Source organism: Alosa sapidissima, chromosome 14 (genome assembly GCF_018492685.1).
Source record: "Alosa sapidissima isolate fAloSap1 chromosome 14, fAloSap1.pri, whole genome shotgun sequence".
In the NCBI taxonomy this organism is placed as follows: domain Eukaryota; kingdom Metazoa; phylum Chordata; class Actinopteri; order Clupeiformes; family Clupeidae; genus Alosa; species Alosa sapidissima.
Window position 1 is genome coordinate 1999653 of NC_055970.1, and position 26198 is coordinate 2025850.

Consider the following 26198-nt stretch of genomic DNA (forward strand, 5'->3'; position numbering starts at 1 on the left):
GGGGAGGGTTATTATAATCAGCAATCCTGTCTAGAGTCTCCAATGGCATGTTGAAGTGGGCTGCAGCACCAAACCATACTTTTTTTAGCTCTCTTTCTTTCTAAAAGTTGTCAGGTTGCTCAATAAACCCAGATTTTCATAATTAACCAGCTCTCTAGGTAGCCGTCCTTACCGGAAGCTCAGCAATCATTTCCCAACCGAGGACATTACATTTCTATCTGGGCTCAATTGAGCCTTACCATAATACCATGAAATGCCTCTTAATGCAAAACTTACTATGGTCATCCTCTATATTCAGTTAATACCTCGACCATCTTGAACAATGACATTAACACACAACAATGACATTAACACACTGAGAAACAGTCACCAGGTAATCCATCGCTCTGGATTCTTACTTTATTGAAGCCAATGGACTGAGACACATTTCCTTTAATTTTACCCGCACTATAAGCGAACTTCCACAATAATGCATCAGATTAAAGCCATACAGTTCAGACTTTTGTTGGCGTGTGCATGATGTAACAAACACAGAGACACATCCAGTCCTCCTGGTGGTTAAAATGTATGTTTAGTCCCATATATAAAAGGAATGGAAGCAAAAGCTTTTTTTATTTTAACTTCTATACTTGAACATTTCTCTTTGCAGGGGCAAATGCATATCAGTAGGATTAAGAGCACAGTGCAGTTACGTTCCAGTCCGGTGGTACTGAAGCAGAACAGAACTGGGTTGATTTGTGGTTGCATTATGTGCCATTAGAAAAAAAGAAAGGATAAACTTCAAACCAAAACCTAAGGGGCACCAATGCGCCACTATGGTGAGGCCAAATAGGGGAGTTTGTGTGATGACTGTTGACTTGTTTTTGTTTTGTCATTTGAGATTGTTCTCCTTGAGAAAGCAGATGTTTCAACAATAGAACTGGGCGTTGACTACAGGCAACCCAAAGGCCTGCACTCTGTTACCATGCCTCAAATGTCTGGTTTATATTAACCATGTGAAGTGATTCCTTTGTTGAAATCAAGAATAGTTTGTGTATGTGCTGGAAACTGGCTAACAAACAGAAGAGTGTTGGGAGGCGTTTCCACAGGAAAGGACTCATTGGAAAACCAAAATACAACTGAAAGACTGACAAGGACTTGAATTAACTTCAACTGTTGAATTACACTCACAGAGACATGACATTCTCATTTTTAAGACTATCCCTCTACCTGCCTCCGCCCCCCATAAATGAGACTACTGGCATGACATCCCTGGAGAGCAGAGGTACATTTATAGCAAGCCATTTAAGATGTGTAGACCATCCAAACAGGGATAGTGTTGTTCACACGGAAAACACACAGAAATAATAATAATAAAAAATCTATGTTTAAGTGCATTTCAGTTTTATTTTATGAGTAAATTCATCAACAGATTACCAAAGGGCAGACAGGGTGTTTTTTTTTTAAGCATTTCACTGGATTTCACTCTGTAGCTGGAAGGAAGGGTTGATTTTAGCCTCAGGCCCAATGAAGTGCATTGGATCTGACATGAAAGCAGCAAATCTTGTGTTACAGTATTTAGCCTGAAAATCAGTGATAAATGCTCATCCTTGGTGCAGGTGGTTGCTAAGCACTGCATTCTGATTAGGTTACAACAGGAAAAGAAAATAAAGGGGGGGGGGGGGGGCAGAAGTCTGGATGCGTTCTTCACCTATACTGATTTCTCTTTTTCTTTGTTCTTTCTACCTCATCTACTGATCAGTCAGTTAAAAAAGGAAAAAGAAAAAAAAGTAGACACTGCACTACTACAATGTGGGTTTTTTTCCCTTAGAAAGAGCTAAAATGACACAGAGTTGAACCCCAAGGCTCCGGAGTTAAATTCCGGACCACCCCAGGAGGCACAAAATCCATTTTGGAATAAGAAGCTCGGCAAGAGACGGAGGGAACGCTACTCTACACAGACGCTACACAGTCTAAAAACACAAGTGGGAGTTAGGTCTTTGGTTCCAATTTCTCAGCAGATTCCTTTTTTTGTCCATTTTTTTGAAAAGATGTGGTTGTCGTTAGTAAGAAGCCACATAGCTGCGCTGTCATGTTAAAAGAGTTCAAAGCTTGAACAGAGAAGGCAAAGGGAAAAACAAAGTAACCACAGGAGAACGTTTGCATCACCAGAACATGGAACGTTTGCATCACCAGAACATGGAGGAAAAAAGAGTTTTGAGGTTTTAAACTACCTGTGCTTGTACAAAACACCCTGATGAGCCAAATAATATTTGCAGTTCTCTGGTGTATCTGTTCTTTGATATGGTGGCATCTGACTCCATAATACACTGCAAAACGTGAACATGGCTGTGGCTGCAGACTGCATGGCGTGGGCATGAAGAGGCAGAGGGCAAGGCTGGCGTTTGGGGGGGGGGGGGGGGGTGAGTTAAGGCTCTACCCTGAGTACAGACAGAGAGTACGGAGCAACTGCACTGATGGCAAAGGGGATGAGCCACTCTCATCCTCACTCTCATTCTCACTCAGACACAGACTCACTCACACTCACAGAGAGAGAGCGCGCAAGAGAGAGATGCAGAGGGAGGCAGAGAAATATGGAAAACATTACAGCCAAAACTAGTCTTCAAATGGGGACACGCTTCTACATCTACATGGTGTAGTGCTGGGAATGTCTTCTTTTCAACATGAACTGCAGTACAGTTGAGTTTATATAACATGTATATATATATATAAAAAGCAACATTTGATTTGAGTAAAAGTACACAAATAACATTTCGTCTTTCATTCATGTGTGAGGACAAAGCCATTTCTTTTTTTAAATATCGCACAAATCAACGTCCTGTGACACCTGGCCTGGCGGCATTGAGATATTACACAAGTAGGCGGAGCCACATGAGTGTGTTCCTCTAGGGCACGTAGGTTCTTTCTCTACAGTTGGTTCTAATGCTTGTGCAGCTAACGGCCTAGTTAAGCCACTTTTACCTACTTGACTATTCAAACAAAAGAAGAAAAAAAAAAGAAAGGCATGCTCTCTATTGCTCAGCTGAACAATGTCTAGGCCACCAATGGAAGCAAAAATAGTCAAATCAAACAAAGACCAGACGTAAGTAGTACAAAACAAATGAAACAAAATAAATTAATTGGAAACTGATGTGGACAAAAATAAGAAAAAGAAAACCATTGCTGTCTGTACTACAGTGCAATTCTCCACGAGACAAGCACCCCTACTACGACACAAACAGTACAATGTGCCAGGCACTTTGGGAGTTTTGTTTTTTGTTTGTTTCTTTTGAAGGTAAAGCGGTCCTGGCGCCTTCACTCAAAAACATGCATACACCTGTAGCCATGGGAACAGAAAGATTTGCCATGCTAAACCACTCAACTCCTCCTCTTCCCAATTCAGACTTCATTCTGAAGCACTTCATAATTTTGCTAAAATAATTGCATTTGTTTTGTACAAAAATCAAACAAAAAAAAAGCTTGTATAGCAAATATTTGTTTTCTTCTCAATATATTTACAGGATCCTCAGTGGTGTCTGATTGGCCCTCGGACAGGTAGCCACTCGTTATGCTATTGGCCAGTAGGAGTGTTCCGTTTTAGTGTCATACAGTAAGTGGAGTTAAATGTGCTAGCTGAACACTTTATGATCAAAAATCAAATTGAACCATTTAGGGAGGAAAAACTAAACAAAAGGGAGGAGAAAAAAAAAAAGATTGGATTTTCCATTATAAATACAAACAGTATTGATAAATCATCTGATTTCATACACACTACATAACATTTTGTGTTTGAGTAAATGGAACAAATTGGAGAATGCGTTTCGGAGGAAGACCCCTGAGGCCACAGCAGTTGGTTGGAGGTTAGGATGCGCGGACCAGGAAGCTGCGGATGGATGGTACTGGCTAAGAGGGACGCAGCAGACGGCAGGACGAACGAGCAAAAACTAGCTCCCCTCACCAAGCGAAAAATTTAAATAAAAAATAACGGGACATGTGATTTTGTTTCCCTTCCCGGGGAGTTGAAGTGTTTCCCTCACTCACTCAGCCTTGCATGACTCAAAAAAGGGGGTTAAAAATTATTATGAACGAGAGAGAGAACATTAGGGTTGATGAAACAAGAACGAACTCCGCCAAGACTTTAGGACTTCTCCCCCCCTCTCTCTTCAATCCAATACATTCCCCGTCCTTTCATTCTAATCAATGCAATTGCTTGATTAGCATTCCCGCTAACTCGGACCAAACCGAGCTCAGCTGCAAACTGGACATACGCTTTGGGGAGTTTTGGTCATACGGTCAAAGTTGTTTCTTTTTTGCTTATATATGCATGTCGGTGAGTGTGTTTGTTGTCTGTAATTTTGTTTGTTTGTTTGATTTGTTTGTTTTTCCAGGGTTTTTCGTTTGAAGGACGTTGCTGTTAGTGCGGTCACGCCTCGTTCTCTGTCGTTGGGGTGTTGTTGGCCGTTACCATGGCGTCGGGTTTGCGAGTCATACGGTCCAACTCCGCCTGGACGTCAGTCAAAACCGGCTTCTGCCCTTGAGAAAGAGAGAAGACAAAAACAGAAAGTAATCTCCTGTAGCTTCTGTGTGGGGAGAGAGAGACGTGCACAGGGCAAGCCAACCAGCTTATGGAGTTTGCAGACGTGCGGTTTTGTCCATGCCTGAAAGATGGACTGGGTAGCAGCACTCATGCAAAAATAGCCGTTAAAAACAGCAGAGGGAATCAAACTCGAGAGCTCCATGCGAATGAATGAGAATGATTCTTTGGGTTTGAATAATGACAGATGAGAGAAGCAGCACTGATAAATCTTATCACTGATCAATGGGCAGCTAGCTTTGTGAAACCTACTGCAATTAATTTTCTTCCCTCTGTCTACAGAAAGAAGACTTTACAGCATCAGAAACACGTATGAACTGTTTTTGCACCACATTGCAATCATGATGCAATGTTGCAAGCTGCAGTTGTGACAAATAACAGAACATGAAAGTGATGATATTATTTCACAAGCCATAAGAAGGGGGGTGTACTGTATATGCAGCGTGGTGAGTATGCAGTATGAGGAGTTTAGTCTGGAGCATTAGGTCATGATGTCAGCCACAGCGCGTGACGCATCAGTGGTAGTATGGGGTCGGGGATGCTTCATGCCAGAGCGTCGTTCACCCAATTCCACTGGCGCAGGAGCAGGAGGAGGAGGAGGAGGAGGGGCTGATGGGTAGGTGGGCCTCTTCCCCAGCACTCGGCCTCTCCAAGCTCTCCCTCTCTTTTCTCCTTTTCCTGTCTCTTTCTCTCTCAGGGCGAATGAGAGAGCACAACAGTAGGATCCAAAGACAACAACAGACAGCCTGTGTGTGTGTGTGTGTGTGTGTGTGTGTGTGTGTGTGTGTGTGTGTGTGTGTGTGTGTGTGTGTGTGTGAGGGAGAGAGGAGGAGGGGACTGAAGGTATTGGGGGGTTTTGGAGGTTTGGGGGGGTGGGGGTGGGGGGGGTCGTACCTGTTTTCTTGGCAGAGCCCTGGACGCCTGGGGTCCCTGGTGAGCCAGGGGCTCCGGGGGAGCCGGTCTTCTTGCTCAGCAGGCTGTTGAAGAAGTTGGCCAGCACTCCCTCGTTCGCTGCCGCCCCTGACCACAGAAGAGCATCAGCCAGCTCTCAGACAGCAAATGCATTTGCATTTCATTAACCTTCTTTGGAATGGGATTCCAATTCTAACAATATTTACTGATCATCTTGGATAGTTGCTTGAAAAATAAAATACCTTTTTTTTTCTCTTTCTCTTGAACACTAAACTAGTGGAGAATAATCAACAAAGCCACACTAAATATTAATCTGTTTGTATTTTCCCTGAAGGTGGCAGGGTAAAAAAGGTACACAATAAGTTGCTAACTTCCATAATTCAGTCCTGTCTGTAGTGTCAGTATTTGTTTGGAAATATGTACAGTCAGCTCTAGGGGGCACTGGCTACACACTAGTCTGGGTCTCCCAACGTCCTGAGAGAATGGAGAACCAGTGTATCAACAGAAAGGGACGACGACGAAGTAAGTGAAAGAGGACTGTGAAAATGGGTACATACAAAATAAACTGTAAAATCAGAGAAAGGAGGATACAATGTCAGAGAGAGATGGGAAGAGAGAACGAGAGAAAAGTGAGACAGATGGGACAAGGACAACAGGGAGAAAAGAGTAAGAGCAGAGATGATAAGAGGAAGAAAGAAAAAAGATAACGAGAGAGAGAGAGAGAGAGAGAGAGAGAGAGAGAGAGAGAGAGAGAGAGAGAGATGATCTCCAACATGGAGCCCACTTGGGTTACAGCACGCTCTGTATTGGCCTGGCTGCGCTCAACACTGTGCAGTGCTATTCCTTTACACGCTGCAACGCACTGGAGCCAAACCCGGCACTGAGCACAGACTACACTTGAGACTTCAATGCTCACCCTTCATGTTGGGGTCCGGCTTCTTCACCGTCGTCATGGGCGATACGCTAGCCACGTTAGTGGGGCCTGGGCGACCGGTGGGCCGGGGCGAGCCAGAGGCGGCCCGTGCAGGCGACTCCTGAAAACACAGAGAGAGAGAGAGAGAGAGAGAGAGAGAGAGAGAGAGAGAGAGAGAGAGAGAGAGAGAGAGAGAGAGAGAGAGAGAGAGAGAGAGAGAGAGAGAGAGAGAGCGAGAGCGAGACAGAGAGAGAGAGAGAGACAGACAGAGAGAGAGAGAGAGCGAGAGCGAGAGGGGGGGGGATAGGGAGGGAGGGGAGAGAGAGAGAGAAAAAAAAAAATCAGGCGTTAACAGCTGGAAGCACATGGGAAAAGAGTTTGCGTAGTGCACAGGGATGGGTGGGTGTGTCTGCGTGAATCACACTTACTGTTCCTCTTGTGGGTGTGGCAGGCTGTTTGGCTAGCAGGGACTGCAGTGGTTGAGTGAAATAAAAGATATATCAATGAGATAAAGAGAACAGGTTACAATACAGCAAACTTTAACAACATGGAACCTGATTTATCATCTATATGGCAAAGACATCAAAATGACATGCTTTTAGAAAGAATACTGTCCAGGTTGAGGTGCAAATCCTAAATCTCTACACCCAAACATTATTAACCACAACCAGTTTTCACAGTGAGACACAATATGCATTTACTGAAAATATTTAGCTAGTTCTGTACGTTCTACATCTTGGGTGTGTTCATCCTAGGTTTTGTATGTTTTATTAGAACTGCCATTGCCATGTCATCTTGACCTCTCCATTGCCATGCCAACTTGACCTCTCAATTGCCATGCCAACTTGACCTCTCCATTGCCATGCCATCTTGACCTCTCCAATTCCACATATTCATTACCATTTATTAGGAGAATCCCACCGGTGAGAAACATGAAAGCAGGTTTCAGTGCATGATGGCTAGGAGAATTGAACTTATTAATACATACGGACTAATGAGAAGGCTCTTTTCCTGCTGTGTGTTGCTGATAATTTAGTTTGTGCTGCGGGTAAGGATCTCATGGCAGGGGCTGGAGCTGGGGACTCTCAGTTAATTAATTAATCAGCAATGGTCTGCTGAATTATCTGATTCTCATACAACAAACTGTATGATTCCATTTGTGTTGGGGATTCAAATTACATTTATTCAAATCAACTCCAAGGAAACATAACAGTCCTCACTGAGCCCATAACAGTCTTTTTGCTCTCTGACCCTGACCATAACCCTATAGGCTAACTGCTGAAAACCACCACCTGCACCTGAAACCTGTACTTTGGTAATAATCAGTAGTAACAGCAAGTCTAACATCGGGCACGTTTTCCAAAACTATATTTATGCTCTGTGAAGGGAAAGCTTCAGTTATGTGCCTAGTGTGTCTAAGTCCAGCAAGCGTTAAGACAAGGCTGAACACCAATGGCATCTTCAGGTGAGTCAAGCATCCTAGTTAGCCAGAGAAACTTAACTCCCTATGGATCTTTCCCATCCAATTAAACAGAGCTGAGAGACTTCACCCATCCCTAATTGGTTAGCCAGGGTGACTTGGGTCGGTGTGTGTGTGTGTGTACACATTTGCCCAAGAGGAGAGGCTTGTCTAGAGTCTTGTTCCTCCATGTACATGAGGGCGGTTGTCATAGTGCTTTAATGGAAAAAGGTCACATGATCACAAACCTGCTGTTTCATGAGGAAGACCTGTTCATCCTCAGCACACACTTCTTTATCATGCACCAACTGCACACAGAGAGAGAGAGAGAGAAAGAAAGAAAGAAAGAAAGAAAGAAAGAAAGAAAGAAAGAAAAACAAGAAAGAAAAGCATTTAATGATGCATTTCATGACACCAAGTTGTAAGAGGCCCTTTAATGTCGGTGACGCCTACGCACCTTCCGGACCGGTGGCTTCCCGATGACGTCTTCAAACGGGTCATCAGGTCTTAAGTTGGAGACGTTTTCGTGCAAGATGGCGATCTTCTTCTCATTGTCCCATCCGGACGGACTGTGAGGAGAACAGCAGGGTGAAAAAAAAGCTCGCCACTCTCAAAGGAAGGCTACTCTACCCTAATCGCAGGTATTTAATTACTGCACTTGAATGAAAAACAGGTTTTGACAAATGAACCGGATTAAGTGTGCGTCCCTGCAGTTTAAGAGGGAAAGGAATGCCTTAATAAATGAACACTCCATCGTTCTTCGCCAACTACACCAGGTATAGTAAGAGGGAGCCTTACCCTTACAGGAGTGTTCTGATTTGAGCTCAGCAGCCATCCAAATTACATCCTTTGTCCCTTGCTCTTTAAGCAGGCTTTCCCGCAGCACTTTGAAGCCTGCCGCCTTAACTACGTCGCCAAAAAAAAAAAATCAGAGCCCGTGAACGGAGCTGAGCGATGCAAATATCCCGCTCCTCGCTCTCAAGAATCAGTCAAATTACAGCTCCGTTTAATTGTCAGGTATGATGAAATGCGTTCATATTCCACTTTTTATGTCATAAACGTTGCAGGCTCATGGAAAGGTTTTGTGGTAGGATTGTCCAATGGTCAAGTTGTTGCTTCAATTTGTGTTTTAATTTATGCGACGCACCGATGCTGGGTTCATCAGTTTTGCGCACGTCGTTTAAAATGCTTAGCCGACTGCGTAATTTGTCATTATCGTTCTATAAGTTCACCTTTTCATGTCATGCATGTAACATGCCTATGATAAGGCAGTTGTCCAATATGGTCAATTTAATTGTGTTTCATGTGACATTCATGCATTGTTTTGCTCCGGTTGAAAATGTTTCTGCGTAATTTGTCAGCTGTGATCAAATGCGTTCAGTGCATTCCTCTTTTATGTCATAAATATAACATGCCCATGATTGATGCTTGTATGGCGTATCTAATCTAATCTAATCTAATCTAATCTAATCTAGGCCTCTCTTATGTTCAATCAGATTCGCTTTGCCCTCCCGTTTTTTCTGTGCCCACCCATTTGAACATTTCTGGCTACGCTACTGTTAGAAAGGAAACTGATAAGTCGTACAAGTGTAGTATTCCTACACAACAACTAGATACTAACAATGTAGAGCAAGAATAACCATGTGGTGACACAGTTTCAGTGAGTAAAGATTCATTTTAGAATCTAAGAGGACACATTTCGCGGAAACATGAGAGTGTGCTACGGAGAGCAAAGAAAAACGTGAGCAATTTGAATATGCTTCATATCAAGTAGAAGGCTAAAGTAAAACTTGGATGCTAAGCCTGTATTCTTTAGGAAATGAATCCCTCTGATCCCTTTAGTTTTAGGCGTATGTGTATTAACGTTGCCAAGCGTGTTTGTTGTTGCACTATCTTTTAAAATAAATGTTCTGAGTGAAATATATTGCCGTTGCTCTTAGTTCTTTGGGATTTAAGTTTTCTGTTTAAGGTGACAATTTGGCTTGTAGATTATTTATCCCTCTTTTAAATTGGAGCGAGCATGGAGTGATTTCACTAGCCTAGAAATCTAGACGCACCCCTAGCATTACATTTGCTGCCAGGGCTAGTCTAGCAACTCTCCGTTGGCTTGTGAGCTCCAGAAATCGAAACTTAATCAGGCCAATGAAATCGTGTATAGAGTCGTTAGGTGGGCTTAACATAATGATTGATGGCAGAGTTGCAACGGTTTGGCTTGAATTCCCTGCTACTTGAAAACAAATAAGATGGATGTTGCTGCTGGCGAACAGTGTGACACGAGTTAAGCTTTTATCAAGTTGGCAAACGTTTGAACTAGCCAACTAGCTCCGCTGGTGGGAAACGCATGGGACTCATAGCGCTGCCGCTGTCCTATTGCGTGCAGAGGGAATTTGAAAGACTGATAACTGATTATCCCGCCCCTCAGACTGAGCACTGCAAACGGTGAGTGCCTAAACCCTTCATTTTTAATGTGGGTCTGGCTCGTCAGGCTATGATTTCACTGTAGTGGGATGATTTTTAAGTGGCGCAGGGAGCGGAATTGAGCGGAGCGACCTGACGCGAATTTGTGCGGAAGGGCGCCGAGTAAACAGCCACTTGAGCGAAGCGTTGACTTGCGCGTCTGTTTAAGATGGTGAGCGTAAACAAAGGAAAGTCCTCTAATCGGACGGGCAAGACTGACAAATAGACGGGCCCGGCCAGGCCTGCCCGTGACTGCGTCCATCCCCATCAACAAACTTAGGCTATATGGCCAATATCTTTGAAATTTAACGGTCTTGGTTTTATTAGGAAGACATGAATTCTGGGTGGGTTTGGGCCTCAGACAGAGGCCGGCCGCTCCGGCCTCTAAATTAAAAAGCGCTCCACGCTCAAATTCCATCCATATTACACAAAACTATAAAATAATCTAAACTTTATTCACTCTTGGTGTATAGATCAGGACAGACTTGCGGAACAGGCTGCAGGGCAACAGTCTGACAGCATGCATGAAGATGGGCATTAATGGGCCAATAGTGAAACAGTCTGACAGCCTGCATGAAGATGGGCATTAATGGTCCAATAGTGAAACAGTCTGACAGCCTGCATGAAGATGGGCATTAATGGGCCAATAGTGAAACAGTCTGACAGCCTGCATGAAGATGGGCATTAATGGGCCAATGGTGAAACAGAGCAATTACCAAAGGGCCCTTGAAATGTTCTTTTTAAAGCCAAGGAGGATGGACTGTACTGATCACATTTGCACATTTTGTTGTTTTGCACTTGTTCTATAGTTTGTAATAGTCTTTGTTAAAATTGCACAAATATTTTGAAATATTTGTATACTGTTGTTTGTTTGGTGTTATTACTTTGTTAACTGTTATTTTGAGAAGCTGGTTATTTATCTAATATGTAGTGTTTAATAAATATTTGTTAAATCTACAGAGTCTGTAGTGTATTGCACAAACAAGACACCAGCCAGCATCCACCACCGGTCAGACCAACACCATAACCCACCCGGTCGGACGACCTACCACCTTGACTAACACATTTCCTGCACCCTGTTAAGCAACATGTTAATAGTCTGACCCACTTTCTTTGTTTCCTATTTCATGTCTGTTTAGAAACACCCCGGTTTTTGTGATAAAAAGTGAACACTGAGGCATCCTCTTCCACAACAGCAGTCATATTTAGACCTTAGCCCTACAAGAGCAGTGGATTCCCAGTAAGTGCCTTTGTTTCAGAATGTGCATGCCATGTGGAACACAGGAGACAACAAGGAGTCCTTACATGAACACTGCGTCCTTCTCTACCACTAAGGCGGGCGTGGCGAAGTGGAAGGCGTAGAGTTTGTGCACTATGTATTTGTAGAGGAGGTCCAGGTTCTTCTCCTCCTTCACAGAGGTGTAGATCAAGGTAGCTCCGTCTGAGGAGGGAGTTGGGTTAAGGAGCCAACCAGATACAGGTAATCCCATGTAACGTTACGCAAATGTCTCTGGTCAACTGACAACAACTGGCACAACCAGTCTCACTTTTAATATCAGGAATTGAGAGAACTGTGACAATCCTGTAAACACCTCGAACGTTCCTCCATATTCCTTTTCTAGACATGGAAAAAAACAAACAGCTATAGACCATAGCGATGTTGTGACATGTGGGTCATGTCTGCCATAATACACTGCTGTATGCCCATTAGTCTTAGTACTATTATGTCTGGACATCACAGACTGGTCTTAGTACTATTATGTCAGGACATCACAGACTGGGCTTTTTTGCCCCCTGAGAATGGTCTGCTCTGACAGTAGACTGAAGGAAGGATACATCGTAAGCAGAATCGTCTCAATTGGGACTGGATGTAGTCAAAGTGCTCCTCTTTGTAGTCATGCTCCTTCTCCAACACGCTGACTGCGTCACACTGAGAGAGAGAGAAAGGGAGAGAGAGAGAAAGGGATGGGGCAGAGAAAGAGAGAGAAAGGGAGAGAGCAAGTGTGGGTGTGAGATAAAGCCATGAACAAGACCGTTATTGCCGAGACAAGACAGCTACGGTGTCCCTGAAGGGCATACAAATGACCAGCGAGGCTCTGGCTCAACATTCTCTCTCTCTCCATCCATCTTTCCCTGCCCTAATCGCCATGAGTTCTCTCAGTCATCCTTTAGGAAAAAAGACTAGTCGGGCTGTAGCTACCACCCTTAGGCTCTTAACATAAACACACAACGCTTGTCCATAATGGCCTTCGGAATGGTGCTTTAACACACAACGCTCTTTTCACACGAACACATGGATTTTGCCTCTCTCTCTCTGTCTCTCACACACACACACACACGTTCCCCATGGCGACCTCATTAATGGCGTTTCCATGGACAGCCATCTTGGAGCATGACTCAGGGACTGCCAGGCGCGTCTTCACCGTGGAGATGCCAAGGTGGCGGGTGCCAGGCGGCTCCATTAAATATGCACACAGTCCCCATGAAATATACATACACTCAGCTGGAGCACCAGGCCTGCCAAAAAACGCGGGGCTTCTCACTGGCTGAGCTCACACACACACACACACACACACACACACAGCTATCTAAAATAGTCTGGACTTTAGATATCACACTGACTATCTGCCTTTCTCACTTTCTCATTCTCTCGCTCTCTCTCACTCACACTCACACACACATGGTTGGCACTTCCTATGAACACCCACACACACTCCAGGACTCCTAAATCACATACACAGGCCTCCCATAGAGTCTGGCCATGTGGAGAGCAACAGCACATTCCCACGTGTTTGTGTTGGTGTGTTGTGAAACAAGCTAAAACAAACATCACACAACTCTTCAGCAGACAGTGCTAACAGATTCCCCCTTAATCATTTAGGCCAGACAGATTGTGGGGAAATCACTCTCCATCTGCCGGTGCGGCTCAGCACGTGGGTGTACCATTTACACACACGGCTCACGGCTATGGAGTTAGCTGGAGTTAGCAATTAGCTGGATGGTATTCATATTTAAAGAGTGCAACACAAATACACCATCCAATTAGGTGGGAGATTAGGATGGATCACTGTTGACAAATTTGTTTGTTTGTTGCAAATGACATGATGGACTATAGTGAGAAGTCGGGGGTCAGACAGTTAAACAGTGTGTGTGTGTAATCCGTTATCATGAGGCAGAATAGAGCACATCTGTGTGTGTTCCAGGGAATTACTGTTCAGTGTGTAGAGAATGGAGTGTGTTTATTTGCAATAGGACAGAAGCAGGGGTGCGAGTGCATCTGGTGAGGATGAGGAGGAAGTAAACTGCATGTCATAATAGGACTTGACAGCTTGTGTGTGGGAAACACTGGTGTGTGTGATCGTAGTTGTGACACACACACCAGTGTTTCCCATACATTGACTTATTTGTGGTGGCCCACCACAATATCAACATTGACCACCACACAATGATTTTCCAGGTTGTGCTAAATAGTGCTTAAATCTGGTTAGCATCATAACCACGCTGCGCTAATTTGTTAAAAACTGTTGCATTCAAGTTAATTCTGCAAATCTATCACCACAAATAGAATTCAATTCTGTGGGAAACACTGCACACCTACGTACTCAAAGACGCAGGGCTCCTGAGCCTACGGGTATTGTGTAAGAGTTAATAGGAGGTAAGTGAGTGTGTGTGTGTGTGTGTGTGTGTGTGTGTGTGGGTATTGATGTGGCCCAGATGAGGCAGCTGAAGTGTGTTGTGAGCAGCATGTGATGAACACAGGGCTGAGTGCTGTCAGCGCGGCCCTCCAGGCTCAGCACCGCAGCCTCCATAAAGACGGCCTTTCACTGCGGCCTGATTGAGCTCTCCTCAAGGACTAACACACACACACACACACACACACACACACACACACACATATACAGACAAAGCACTAAACCTGCTTCAGAACCCATACGCACACACACAATCAGTGCTACTGAACTGTAAACCCATTGGACAATGTTACCATCATTCAGCTGCATGTTCTTACAATGACTCGTGGTTGTAGCTAGAGGCAATGTAGCTAATTCTGTCGATTCATGTTACACACAAACTGTGTTCATGGACGTGTACAATATATGGTGAAGTTTACGATTTTTGCACACTATATGAAATGTGTCCTAACCAAACTCCATGAGCCATGACAGTAGACCCATTCTCATTTAACTGATTAACAATGTAAAAACAATCTCCCAACGTTTTCTCAGCTAAACCCAATTTGGCGCCACCCTGATCCTATTTCATCTTCTGTATGTGCCCTGTGCCCTTGGTTCTCGAGGGAGGGAGACCTGTGTTCTGCTCACCTTTGTGCAAACTATTAGCACTGGAATGCCCAGGTTGTGTGTGAGGACGTTGTCTCCAAGAGGGAGCAGCACTCCCTCATCTTCTCCCCCAGCCGCAGGCGCTCGTCTTTGGGGTGATGCCGGCGTGCTGTCCTCGGGCTCCGCGTACTCCTGGAAGGCCTTCACCACTGGGGGTGGGGGACAAGAAATGTCCAGTTAATGAAACATTTCACTGGGGGGTTGAGTCTTTCTGTCTGTACTCCAACAGTAAAAGGATGATGTTGAGAGAAACAGAAAACATACAGATCTGCAAGTGAGAAAAGGAGAGTGAGGTAGCAAAAAGGAGGAGTGTGCTTAATGGAATGAGAAAAAAAAAACATTATACCCAAGCGTTGGGACAACTCGGAGCGCTTTCAGTCTCAAATGTCATGAGCAACCGGAGGCAAAATAGAGAAAATGGAGCCAACATGCCAGTTGCAACATCGCAGTCTTCTAGTTACCCACAGACACTTAACTTAACCTCAGCCCTGTGAAGTTGAGAGACACTGCAGCACATTACACTAGGTGTCTAGGCCCAAGGCAACTTGCTATCAGAGAACACAGTTAAGGAGAAAAATGCCTCACATTACACTTGCACATGACACAGAGAGAGCTTTGCTGTGTCTTTCTGCACCTAGTAAACTCCACATGCAGTGTGTTTTAGGGACCGGATCCCTGCTTTTCCACACCTATACAGAGTCATGTTCACACTCAGCACTGATCCAGCCGTGGGACTTGAAGCCCCCCCCCCCCCCCATTTGGACATGGTCATGTTAGAACATTCCAGGGCTGTTGCATAAGCTGCATGTCCTGTGTTTGCATTGAAGCTGCGCAGAGGGAAGCAGCGTGCTGATGGGGGGGGGGGGGCTACTCCACTCCACAGCAGCTGAGCTGAGGGGGCAGGGAGAGAGAGATTACTGACTGAGGAGCTGGCTTTCAGTCACGGCCTCTTTTCAGGTCAGTCTCTCTGACCCCTGCGCTGCTCCTCTCCCTCTCCATTCTACTTCTCTCTTTCCCTCTCACTTTAAAGTGAAGTCTGACTGCAGTGGACCATCTCTGATGTGAGTGATGCCGACAGCAGTTCTGTCCTGCCTCTGCCACTCGCCTCGCCCAAACCCCCACAGCCTCGGTGGAGCAGTTAACTCTGAGAGAGTCTCTGGGACGTCAACACTGCCCTGTCCTCATATAGGACTGGAAACAATGAGCTTTCTCTGGACCACTCCTCCCCCACAGCGTATACAGGATACATTTGTTGAAGAAAAGGGTCACTGGTAATGTCTACTGCCCATAGAAAACACTCTTGATGCAGCAACTGACCAATAAGGAAGTGCTGTGATGCTTTAAAGAAGGTTTATGCCCATCAGGGCAACAGATGGCAACTAAAATGGTCATCAATGCACTAATTGTCTTTCGTTTGCGTTTAGCATTGCCGTGTGGGGTTTAGCATTCTGCTTGTCTAGTTGTGCAAAACAGGTTAAAATGCGACTCAAAATTCGGATGACATGCCTGATCAAAAAGGACACATATGGGATACTTACGCTCCGATGTTGCGATACGAAATATTTAACCAGTAACTACATAAGCTAAGCTGTACAGCCTGTAGGTCAATAACACGCTCATCTTTCCTAAATCCTTAACATAGTAACTAGGCTTAGGCTACCATTGCCCATGTTGCAAGTTGACTGTTCAGAACAATAACGATTGTTACTCATCCTATCTCACTGATCACAAAATGCTTGGTCCATTTTACCTACATAAATATAATGGAGCCATCACCAGTGAAGGGGGTCATTCAGTGCAAAGTTCTGGCACACACAGTGAGGCATAAACTACAGTGTTTCCTCTAGATTTGTTTTTAGCAGTGGGGGCAGACCATCCAAGATGGGATGTCGACAGTCATAGGCTACCGCACCGCAGTAACCTATGGCTCAGTGAATGGAAGCTCTTGATAGCACATGCCACTAAACGTCTATAAAAACAATATTAGGAATGTATGGAATAAAACTAGACAGGTACCTCTGATTAGCATTGCTGTTTATTGTTAAACTGCGATTATGTGAGCACTAGCCAGCAGACATGACAATATTGTGCGCCTGCCCTAATTCTGAAGCAGTGGCCAGTGCTACAAAATGAAGAGAAAACAGTGCGGAAGAAAGTTAATGGGTTTTTTTTTACAGTAAACTAGGCTACATCAACACAAAATGTGAAGTGAAACTAGACGGGCCATAATAACATCTGACTAGTTTTACTTATTTTTGAATTGCAATGTGAGCGACAGCCAGTGGGGGAGGATACATCAGCAGGATCATTTAAAGGGGCAACTGCAGCTGGGACATTCCACGTCGGTTCAACCAGGGCCCATGCACTTAGGTCTCAAAAAATTCTGAAAACATTACCAGGTGTACCTATGTTACCCAGGAGACACACTGTAAAATTACTCTTATGTAAGATCAATACTTTCCAAGATACAGCCAGTTTTATAGGGGGAGGGGGTGTCGATTTTGCTCGGCCTCTTTTTTTTGTTCACAAGCCCACAGTGCAAGCTGTGCATGCTGGTACATAAATAGGAATAGTATGTAGCAAAATAGTCACGTTTGGTCTGTATAATCCTGCATGGTCATAGCTGTCCCTCAAAGTTGATACAAATTTTATTGGAGTTTTTGGCTGGGCTCTGTTTAAGCCTTCAGAAGACATATTTTTACTCAACATAGGCTCTTGATTTATATTTTCAGTAAGAGCCTATGTTGAGTACAAATATGTCTTATCCTGTCCTATTTATGTACCAGCATGCAAAATGTGAGCCTCCTACATGGTTTAGTTCTTGCGCTGTGGGCTTGTGAACTTTGAACTTTTTTTTGAAAAAAAGAGGCCGAACAAAACCGACACCCCCCTCCCCCTGTAAAACTGGCTGTATCTTGGAAAGTATTGATCTTACATAAGAGTAATTTTACAGTGTGTCTCCTAGGTAACATAGGTACACCTGGTAATTTTTTCAGAATTTTTTGAGACCTAAGTGCGTGGGCCCTGGTTGAATTGACATGGAATGACCCAGCTACATCGTGCACTCACACACACACACTCACACACACACACAGAGCTTCCTCAGGAACCCGAGGAATGCAGTTTATGGATCACACACACACACACACACACACACACACACACAGTGCTTCCTCAGGAACCCGAGGAACGCAGTTCATGGATCACTCACACACACACACTCACACACACACACAGAGCTTCCTCAGGAACCCGAGGAATGCAGTTTATGGATCACACACACACACACACACACACACACACACACACAGCTTCTCTCTCCATCCAACACCCACAGAGACAGCAGAGATACACACAAACAAAGACATATGGTGCACTTAAATACCAGAGAAAAAGGCCTGTAAGGCCTGTGTAAATTGCAAGACTACTTATGTAAAGTGGCTAAAATGACCTACCTCTAATCAAACCAGATTTAAAAAGTAAGTCATCCAAACATTACATAAATACCTGTAGTGTTTCTTACACACATTTAGCCACTAGCCTCAGCAGTGGGGAAAACAGGGGAGACTTAACATCTTCAAAACGCATAATATGCTCTTGATCAGGCTTAAATCACATGATGCCAAAGCAAAAGCTCAGCTAGCCTTTTCCCAAAGGGTGTTTACAGACTAAGTCACCACTGCTCTCGGAACTCGCTTGCCACACACACACACACACACACACACACACACACACACACACACACACACGGCCATCATTATTGGAAACTATGCTGTGCTGTTTAGCTGTTGCTGGGAGCCAAGAGCAAGTGTCCTGTGAGCTGAAGGATGCTTTGTTGGGTGATGGCTGAAGGGAAAGACCCCATGAGTCTGTGGCCGTAAAGATACTGATCCCCCTTTTACTGTTGATGGCTGCTGTTTAGTCATCACATGGCTGCTGTTCTGTCCCTACAGCTCAGGCAGCCAGATAAGGTTCGCCTCTATCCACGCAGAGATGCCTACTACCCCTGCAAACACACACTACACACGCACTTATGCACATAGACAAACTCATCTAGGTAACAAACACGCTTACAGTCAAAAATACACAAACTCATATAAAACATATACACATATAAAACACAAAACACAAACAAACAAACAAACAATTTCTTACTGCCTCCTTATCTTCACTGCTTCACGCAATCTAGGCTCCTTAACACGGAGTCCGCCTCTGATGTGCATAGTGTACATTTCTGACATAACTCAGCCTAATCTCTGCATTGCTTTCACACCACTCGTAACCAGACAGGGGCAGACCCACAGGTCAAGCCTGGCCCGAGGTCCCTGGACCCACCACGACCATACAACTCCAGTCTCCAGCAGGGCCCAGGGACTGCAGGCCACAGGGCAGACTAATTGGAGACAGTGACATGGGAGCTAATCGCTGGCCATTGTTCGACTTTGCACCAAGTGCGACGTTGTGTAAACAAGGGCGGGTCCAGGGCTTGTGCGGCGGCACAGGGTCGCATATGCTGTTGTTTTAAGCGCGTATAGCATGTAGGCCGTATGAAAGCTGCATGCTGTTGTTTTAAGCGCGTATAGCATGTAAGCCGTATGAAAGCCGAATTCTTACACAGTGACCATGTGAAACCAATACGCTTCCACGGCACGCTACACACGTTCGCACTCGCAGAGCCCCATTGGGTCACATCCACACTGATGTTTCAGGAGACTTGACTCGGCAATGCGACCCGACATGAACACAATGCATGATTAGGCCAAAGCTTTGGGAGGCTGCTGCTATCGGCTGTGAACAGTGCCATTCTGACCTTTCTGACCAAATAGCGAGAGTCCCTCATGTGAGTCAGCTGGCAGACATACTGGCTTGGCTGAGTATTCACTGACAGTGCTCTGAGGCAGCCTCTCTGTCTCTGTCTTTCTCCCTCTCTCTGCCTTGTCTGTCTGTCTGCCTGTCTGTGTCTCGTCTCCTCCTCCTCCTCCTCCTCCTCCTCGCATGGTGCTCAGTGTTCTGCCTGCCCTGATCCAGCAGCGGGAGGAAAAGCACATGATGCAACGCCCTGTAAGAACTGCTGCGTCTCCTCCTCCTCCCTCCCTCGCTCGCTTGCTTGTTCCCTGTCTGTGTTCCATGTGCTTTTGACTTGCTAATTCTCATCCGTTCCTTCCTTCTTCTGTACACCCCCCCCCCCCCCCCACCCACTTACCAATCTCTCCTTCTGTGCTTTCACTTTTACATGAGGAGAATTATTAATCTCGTCTCTACCTCTTTGCCCTCTACCCCCTCTTCCTCCTCCTCCCTCCGTCTCTATCTTTATCCCTCTCTCTCAGAGATGACATCACCTCGGCGACTGGTGCCAGATCAGCAGCGAAAGGCTGTCTGTCTGGCCGGCGCTCTGAGGACAGTCTGTGTGGCGCTCTGAGCTGCTAGCTGATCCGCTTTCATCGCTGCCCGACACTCACAGCCACTACTCTCCACACTGCCTTGGTCTCCCCAAAGTGTTGCTCACACTTGAATTGAATTTCCCCTTGAGGATCAATAAAGTATCTATCTATCTATCTATCTATCTATCTATCTATCTATCTACACCATTCTCACACCACAGCTGCTGTTGCATTCTCTGTGCTGCTGTCTGGCATACTGAAGCAGACACTCACACCTATTGTGTCTTTCTAAGCTTGTTTCGTCTGGGCACAGCTTACCAACAATAACAACAACACCAACCTAACACGCAGGATTCACCAGGTACGTACGCTGCAGTCATTGGCTTCCATATAATTCATGGAACCTGGCTACACCCGATGTGATAGTGCCGCGTACATTCAAAAACATTAGACCAGTCTGCTTAAACTATTAGAACGCTTCACAGTTGCATGCTTGATATAGCCTGTCTGTAATTCCTCATTTCAAACAGGTTCACTTTCAAGGAACTTGTCTTCTGGTACACAACAAATCTCTACTGTTTAACTTCCCTGCCAATGGATCATATGCATGGAACACTTTTAAGCCTTTTAAACACTTTTTTACATCCATGCATGCATTCATTTTTTTATTATTATTATTGGGCAAACAAGATATTTAGTGTTAGAGTGAACATCTAAGGAGAAGAACATAGCAGAAGATGCCGTTCCAATACAGCTAACACTCCACCAGAAATAAGACACTGGCTAAAGAGCCTTCCGTGCATGAGGTCCATTGTGTGTAGCGCTGTTCCAACATAACTTAACAACCAGAGTTTAACAAGCAGATTTTTCCACAATCTTCATGCCCGACACACCAACAAGCCTCACTCCTCTGTGTGTTTACTTCATCTACTATCTAGGTGCCTATTCACTCAGACATTGCTTACTTTTTCCCTTTTATACCAAAAGTACTGACAATTCAGCCAGCTGCCAATCAATCACACATGTGCAGCTATGGACATCACAGAGGAAAATCAATTTCCAAATGAGTCTGACGCTGCAGGGGGAGACACCTCCTGCTACAGTTTATGTGACAGAACAACCAGTTACATAGGAGCTTCCGGCTGATGACACCTGAAATGTGTCCAACAGATGCACAGGACACCCACTAGAACGCTGGCACCAGTTAGAGAGGGCAGCCAACTTTTCCAAAGGGTGGAGCTGCCCACTAACCACCTACGTCAGTCGGCCAAAAGAATTCAGACGTACCCCGAGAGATCTGGGGCCCCGGTGCAAAATCCAACCACTGACATACGAGCTGGGTGTCAAGTGATCAGTGTGTGTGTGCGTGTGTTCCCAAGCTCTACATGGTGGTAGTGTAAGCAGGCTGAGCTTAACATTTTAGCCCAAGTGTGAGTGAGTCAATAAACACCATGACCACTTAACTTCCTCTTCCTCCATCTCAGTGGTCAGTGTCCAACGACGGACTGGTGTTGTCTGTCCTTCCTATGCACTAAACAACACAGAGAGATGCCTAGAGACCAGCAAGCTCAGGTCTGATGGCTAGTGAAAAACATTGAAGTTTATGTCAGGTGGAGTACACACACACACACACAAACGTTCTCTCTCTGTGCCTTGAACATTGAGGCATTGAGGTCCATAATAAATACACACTTCCATAACAAACAAGGACAAAATGGAACACCCATGTGTTGACATCTAATCTAGATCATTACCGCCTTAATTACATGTCATGACATGCAATTCATTACCCCAAGTTGTTACACCAACACCTCTACAGAGATAGAAACGGCTATTAAATGTCATGGGGGGGGCACATGTGTATTCAATTTGCACAAACACAGAGCAGCGTCACATTTCAAATCACCTTTCAGCAGAATAATTGCCAAATCTGGCATCTTACATCAGCCAGTGGCTACGAGTCAAACTCGAGCTAACAGTGTTTTCCAGCATCTCATCAGGGAGAAGATTCACTGACGACACCAGACAGAGAGCTTCTTTCAGAAGCAGCTGTGCCTGAGAGCCATATCCACACTGTACCTCAGGCAGAAATCAAAAAGCATGCAAATGGCCCACACAAAGGAGCGCTTCATGCACAAAGCCCTGTGTGCGTAAGATTAGACCAGAGCATCAGTAGCATCCAGGACTGTACCGAGGAAAACAAACAAACAAACAACCCAGCTTCCTCAGCAGCCTCACCAAGCTGGCCCCTGGCCTGTATTCCGCATCAAAGACATTACTGGTAATCAGATCTGCTGAGACATTAGGCCCAGTCTGCACCACGGCAGAACAAGGCCTACCCACAATTTTCATGTTGCTGCTTTATCTAGCATCGTTCATATTCAAAAGTAGCACACAATGCACAAAAATAGTCCACAGTATGTTTCGCGGCTCAAAGGGGGAAAGATAGGTCATCAGATGATGCTACTGCATCACAAACAAAAACTTGAAGAAACCCTCATTTACAACCGCACCACATCATGCAAGTGTACACACACACACACTATTTTCAGCTCCTCACTAGGAATACCTTGCACGATGCAGGCTATTTGTAAACTCTGAACTCAGCTGAAAGACGAACAAAAACACCTGAAAATCACCAAGACACTTACTACTCTGTTCCATCTCCCTCATCTCCTCTGGTGGGATCTTGAGTTTGTCCAGGTGGTCCCTCAGCACGCTGGCCCACTTCTGCAGGGACTCCATGATGGTCCAAGGCCGGCTCATGTCTGCCACCAGAACCGCCAGGCTGTCCTTCAGCGTCTCCTGCGAGACTGCGAACTTCAGCAGACCTTTGTGGTACAGGTCCCCATCCAGGATCCAAACATTGCAGCGTGTGAGATCTAGAGGGGGGAATTTCAGAGGGGAGAGGGGTACAAGGCAGATTGGGAGGGAGGGGAGGGGGTTATGGCAACACCAACTAGCAACATACTACCACGAAACACACAAGACAAACAAAGTCAGTGCCCGACACTTTAAAAAGCTTGAAAGCTGCCTCAATCAATAACCAAAAACTACCTTCCCTTGACTTACATCTACACATTAATCTAGACAGGGCTACAAATACACCGCTAAGGACCATTATTGTTTGCCACCACACCCAGATCTCCTATATTCTGTGCTAGAACAGGAATCTGAGCAGACTCACCGTCTCTGTCCTCATCGTGGACGCTCAGGTAGAGATACTCCAGGCCACGGCCTTTTTTGTTGTGCTCTGCTCCCTGCAGCTTCGCCATGAGTGTCGTCTTTCCTGACCCATCCTCTCCTGAGGAGCATCAGCACAAAAGAGGTCCAACTCATCAAACACCAAAGGCACAACTCAACTGACACAATAACCTTGCCTGAGATAAAAATTATATGAGAAATATGAGTGCTGACAGGAGATGCAAATTACCCTAGAACAATTGATAAAAAAAAAAAGAAATTAGCTCCAGTGCACCCACCCCAAAGGCTACATCCAACCCAAGCACATCCACAAACATATATGCAAATATGCATTGCAATAACTAACATAAAGCAAAGTAAAGTGCAATGTAGAATTTTAACAATGCTCCCCTTCTCATAACATGAGTACATAATGTGCCTATGTAGGTCTACTAATCATCATGTTTCATAAGTCCAAAAAGGCGTATGCACGTATATGAAATCAATTTACTTACCGAACACCAATATGTTCTTTCCCGATGGCAGTTTAGAACTTGACCGTGTAGAAACTTCACTAAGAATTGAAGACCTTTACGAAAAACAAAAGTACATCACTTACAGGCAACTGTTAAGCACTGCATCATGTTTAGCATTAAACGTGATACGAAGTAGCGGTACTACTAAAAGAGCATTAAACTTCACACGCTTCATTAGCAATACATACCAGTTGTATGCTATAATTATGCCAAATGTATTTTCAATGAACGTTATCCGTCACAACAAATGAGGTCATCCAGTATTTCCAAAGACTGCCAGAGAACGCCCGTGCAAGTTAAGGGCTTGTCAGTCACCACTTGAAAGCTAGCTAGAAAGATAGCACTAATGAGCAAAGTAGATGTCGGGTTTTGCAAACTAGCAGCAGCTATATCTAAAAACTAACAATGGTTTTCGCAGTATCGTAATATTGTACAGAAAGGTTAACATAGGCTCTCTCTAAGTTACATTCATGACAATTGCATTAGCTTAATCAAAGCTAACGTTTACGTTACACTGTTGACTGAGTAAGCTAGCGCACTAGCTGCCTGAACAAAATAGTGTATGCTAACACTGGTCAGTTTTGCTCGCCACTTTTGACAGGAACAACAGCTTGCTAGCTATGTAGCGTTAGCCCTAAATTCCTGCCGCTGGCTTACATGTCAACAATTCAGAAAAATTACTACAAAATTCGCTGCAGGCTTTACTTCAAGTATGAGTGTTCAAACCAACCATGAATCTAAACTAGCCTGCTGGGTGGCGAACCGGTTAGGATGTCTTTGCTATGCAAGGTTGGTGATCTGCTACCGTTAGCTTGCTACTGTACTGTTTTGAAGCCATAACGTTAGCCTGGGCCGGTGTTTCCCTGAGTAGCAACCAGCAGTGACAAAGCATATATCAACCGCTAGCTGCTCGTCTTTCTTCACAAAGAGACCGTAAATCTCAACCAGACAAGTACAAAAACTAACCAAAGGTTCTGTCCCTCTTCATCCTCGGTGTTATTTTCCATGGTGTCGCCAGCCCCGGTTGCGCCCAGGAGCTTCTTCTCCAAAACGGGAGCCATCTTGTTTCTACAGCGACAAAGGGAGGCACCAAGAGGCACAGCCTGGGCGCCTCAGGACCTAGATGTAACTTACACTTTTACAAAGCTGAGTTCTTCCGTGAATTTCTGTGTAAGATTATTTGAAAAATATATAAACGGCTAAATAACCCCGTTTGACGCGTTGGAATACAGCAGAGCACCGCAACCCTACGTTCAGTTTCTCACAGTTGTAATTCTGATACGGCAGGTCAGCAGACAGCTCTATACGCGTTGGCTAAAATGATGTCATTCTCGAAAACGACCAACAGAGCGCGCGTCGCAACCGGTTACGCCCTGGTGTGAAGAGCATAACCTACCGGCAAGAGAAATAAGAGAAACGAAATTTTAACAGCTTTAAACAAGTAGGCTACAGGTCAGTAGCCAAGTAGGCCAGAGACTAATGGGTAATATTCGTGTGTGTGTGTGTGTGTGTGTGTGTGTGTGTGTGGGGGGTCCAAGTGCAAGACACTCTTATGCCATATTTAACCTAAATCCATGCATTTCACACCATAGGCAAGAACCAAACAGATAGTAGGCTAATATTATGTGACGATGGCAATTGTGAATGTTTAAATCTTAAATGACCATCACAAAACTAGGCTTAGGGCTAGCCCTAATACTGAATGAAATTGTCTGTGTTGTGTTGCAAGCATAGAGCATAGGCTATGAGAAACATGCATGCCAGCCCTACCTCTGCTTATTTGGCATATTGTTTTTATTTTAAATGACATTTTGTGATTTTCTCAGGATGTCTAGTTAAAGGCCAAAGCGCCAAAGAAAACAGAACAAATATCCCTGTCATTCATGCGTAACAAGCCAGATCTATAAGGCCTGTCACCAGTTTGCAATCATCAGTTTGAAATCATCCCTGGATTTTCATAGATGCTCTAATTGTTCAAAGAGGATATATGTATAAGGGTGTATCTTAACAGAAATCTTGAAAATATAAAAGAATGTAACACAGCAGCTAGTTATACAGTCATGTAACAAGTCTTCAGTCAGAGGTTAAGCTACACATTGAAATAGATAGCCTCAGCTTGCTCTCAAACCAGGCCTTAGATGATCCCTTTTATTATCATAATCAAAAGAGTGAGAAGACAGCAGGTTTTAATCTGCTGATAGCACAAAAGTACAGAGGTAGACTACTTCACCTTCAGTAGGCCTAGGCCTGCTCTGGATCACATTTTACTGCCAACATGTAGTGTAGAGAGCTGCCACCTGCTGTCCAATGTCATAGCACACACATGCTACTTGGACATTTTAGTGTACCGTATTTGATAGATAGATAGATACTTTATTGATCCCTAGGGGAAATTCAATATTTTCCGGACTATAAGTCGCACTTTTTTCATAGTTTGGCTGGTC

At 44.7% G+C, this 26198-nt stretch overlaps 1 protein-coding gene across 2 annotated transcripts; it reads right to left on the reverse strand.

Annotated features, from left to right (window-relative positions):
- Nucleotides 1-369: 369 nt before the first annotated feature.
- On the reverse strand, nucleotides 370-25066 carry dync1li2 (dynein, cytoplasmic 1, light intermediate chain 2). Of its 2 annotated transcripts, none has more exons than XM_042062163.1 (13): nucleotides 24721-25066; nucleotides 23734-23807; nucleotides 23223-23339; nucleotides 22687-22917; nucleotides 14637-14803; nucleotides 12151-12244; nucleotides 11620-11755; nucleotides 8315-8426; nucleotides 8106-8165; nucleotides 6827-6868; nucleotides 6402-6519; nucleotides 5468-5593; nucleotides 370-4512 (listed from the first exon to the last, which is right to left on the reverse strand). In XM_042062163.1, exons 1-13 carry the CDS (start codon nucleotides 24813-24815, stop codon nucleotides 4403-4405), a joined length of 1482 nt encoding a protein of 493 aa, XP_041918097.1. In that variant the 5' UTR covers nucleotides 24816-25066; the 3' UTR covers nucleotides 370-4402. The 2 variants fall into 2 exon arrangements, with proteins under 2 accessions (XP_041918097.1, XP_041918098.1); XM_042062164.1 differs by having other exon boundaries at nucleotides 370-4507; nucleotides 24721-25065.
- Nucleotides 25067-26198: the final 1132 nt, after the last annotated feature.

Coding starts and splice junctions, on each gene's coding strand:
- dync1li2 (XM_042062163.1), bottom strand. CDS start 24,815: ATGGCTCCCGTTTTGGAGAAGAAGCTCCTGGGCGCAACCGGGGCTGGC. Junction 23,340..23,733: donor AAAGAACATATTGGTGTTCG/GTAAGTAAATTG, acceptor GATGCTCCTCAG/GAGAGGATGGGTCAGGAAAG. Junction 4,513..5,467: donor GGGCTCTGCCAAGAAAACAG/GTACGACCCCCC, acceptor CTCTTTCTCAAG/GGCAGAAGCCGGTTTTGACT.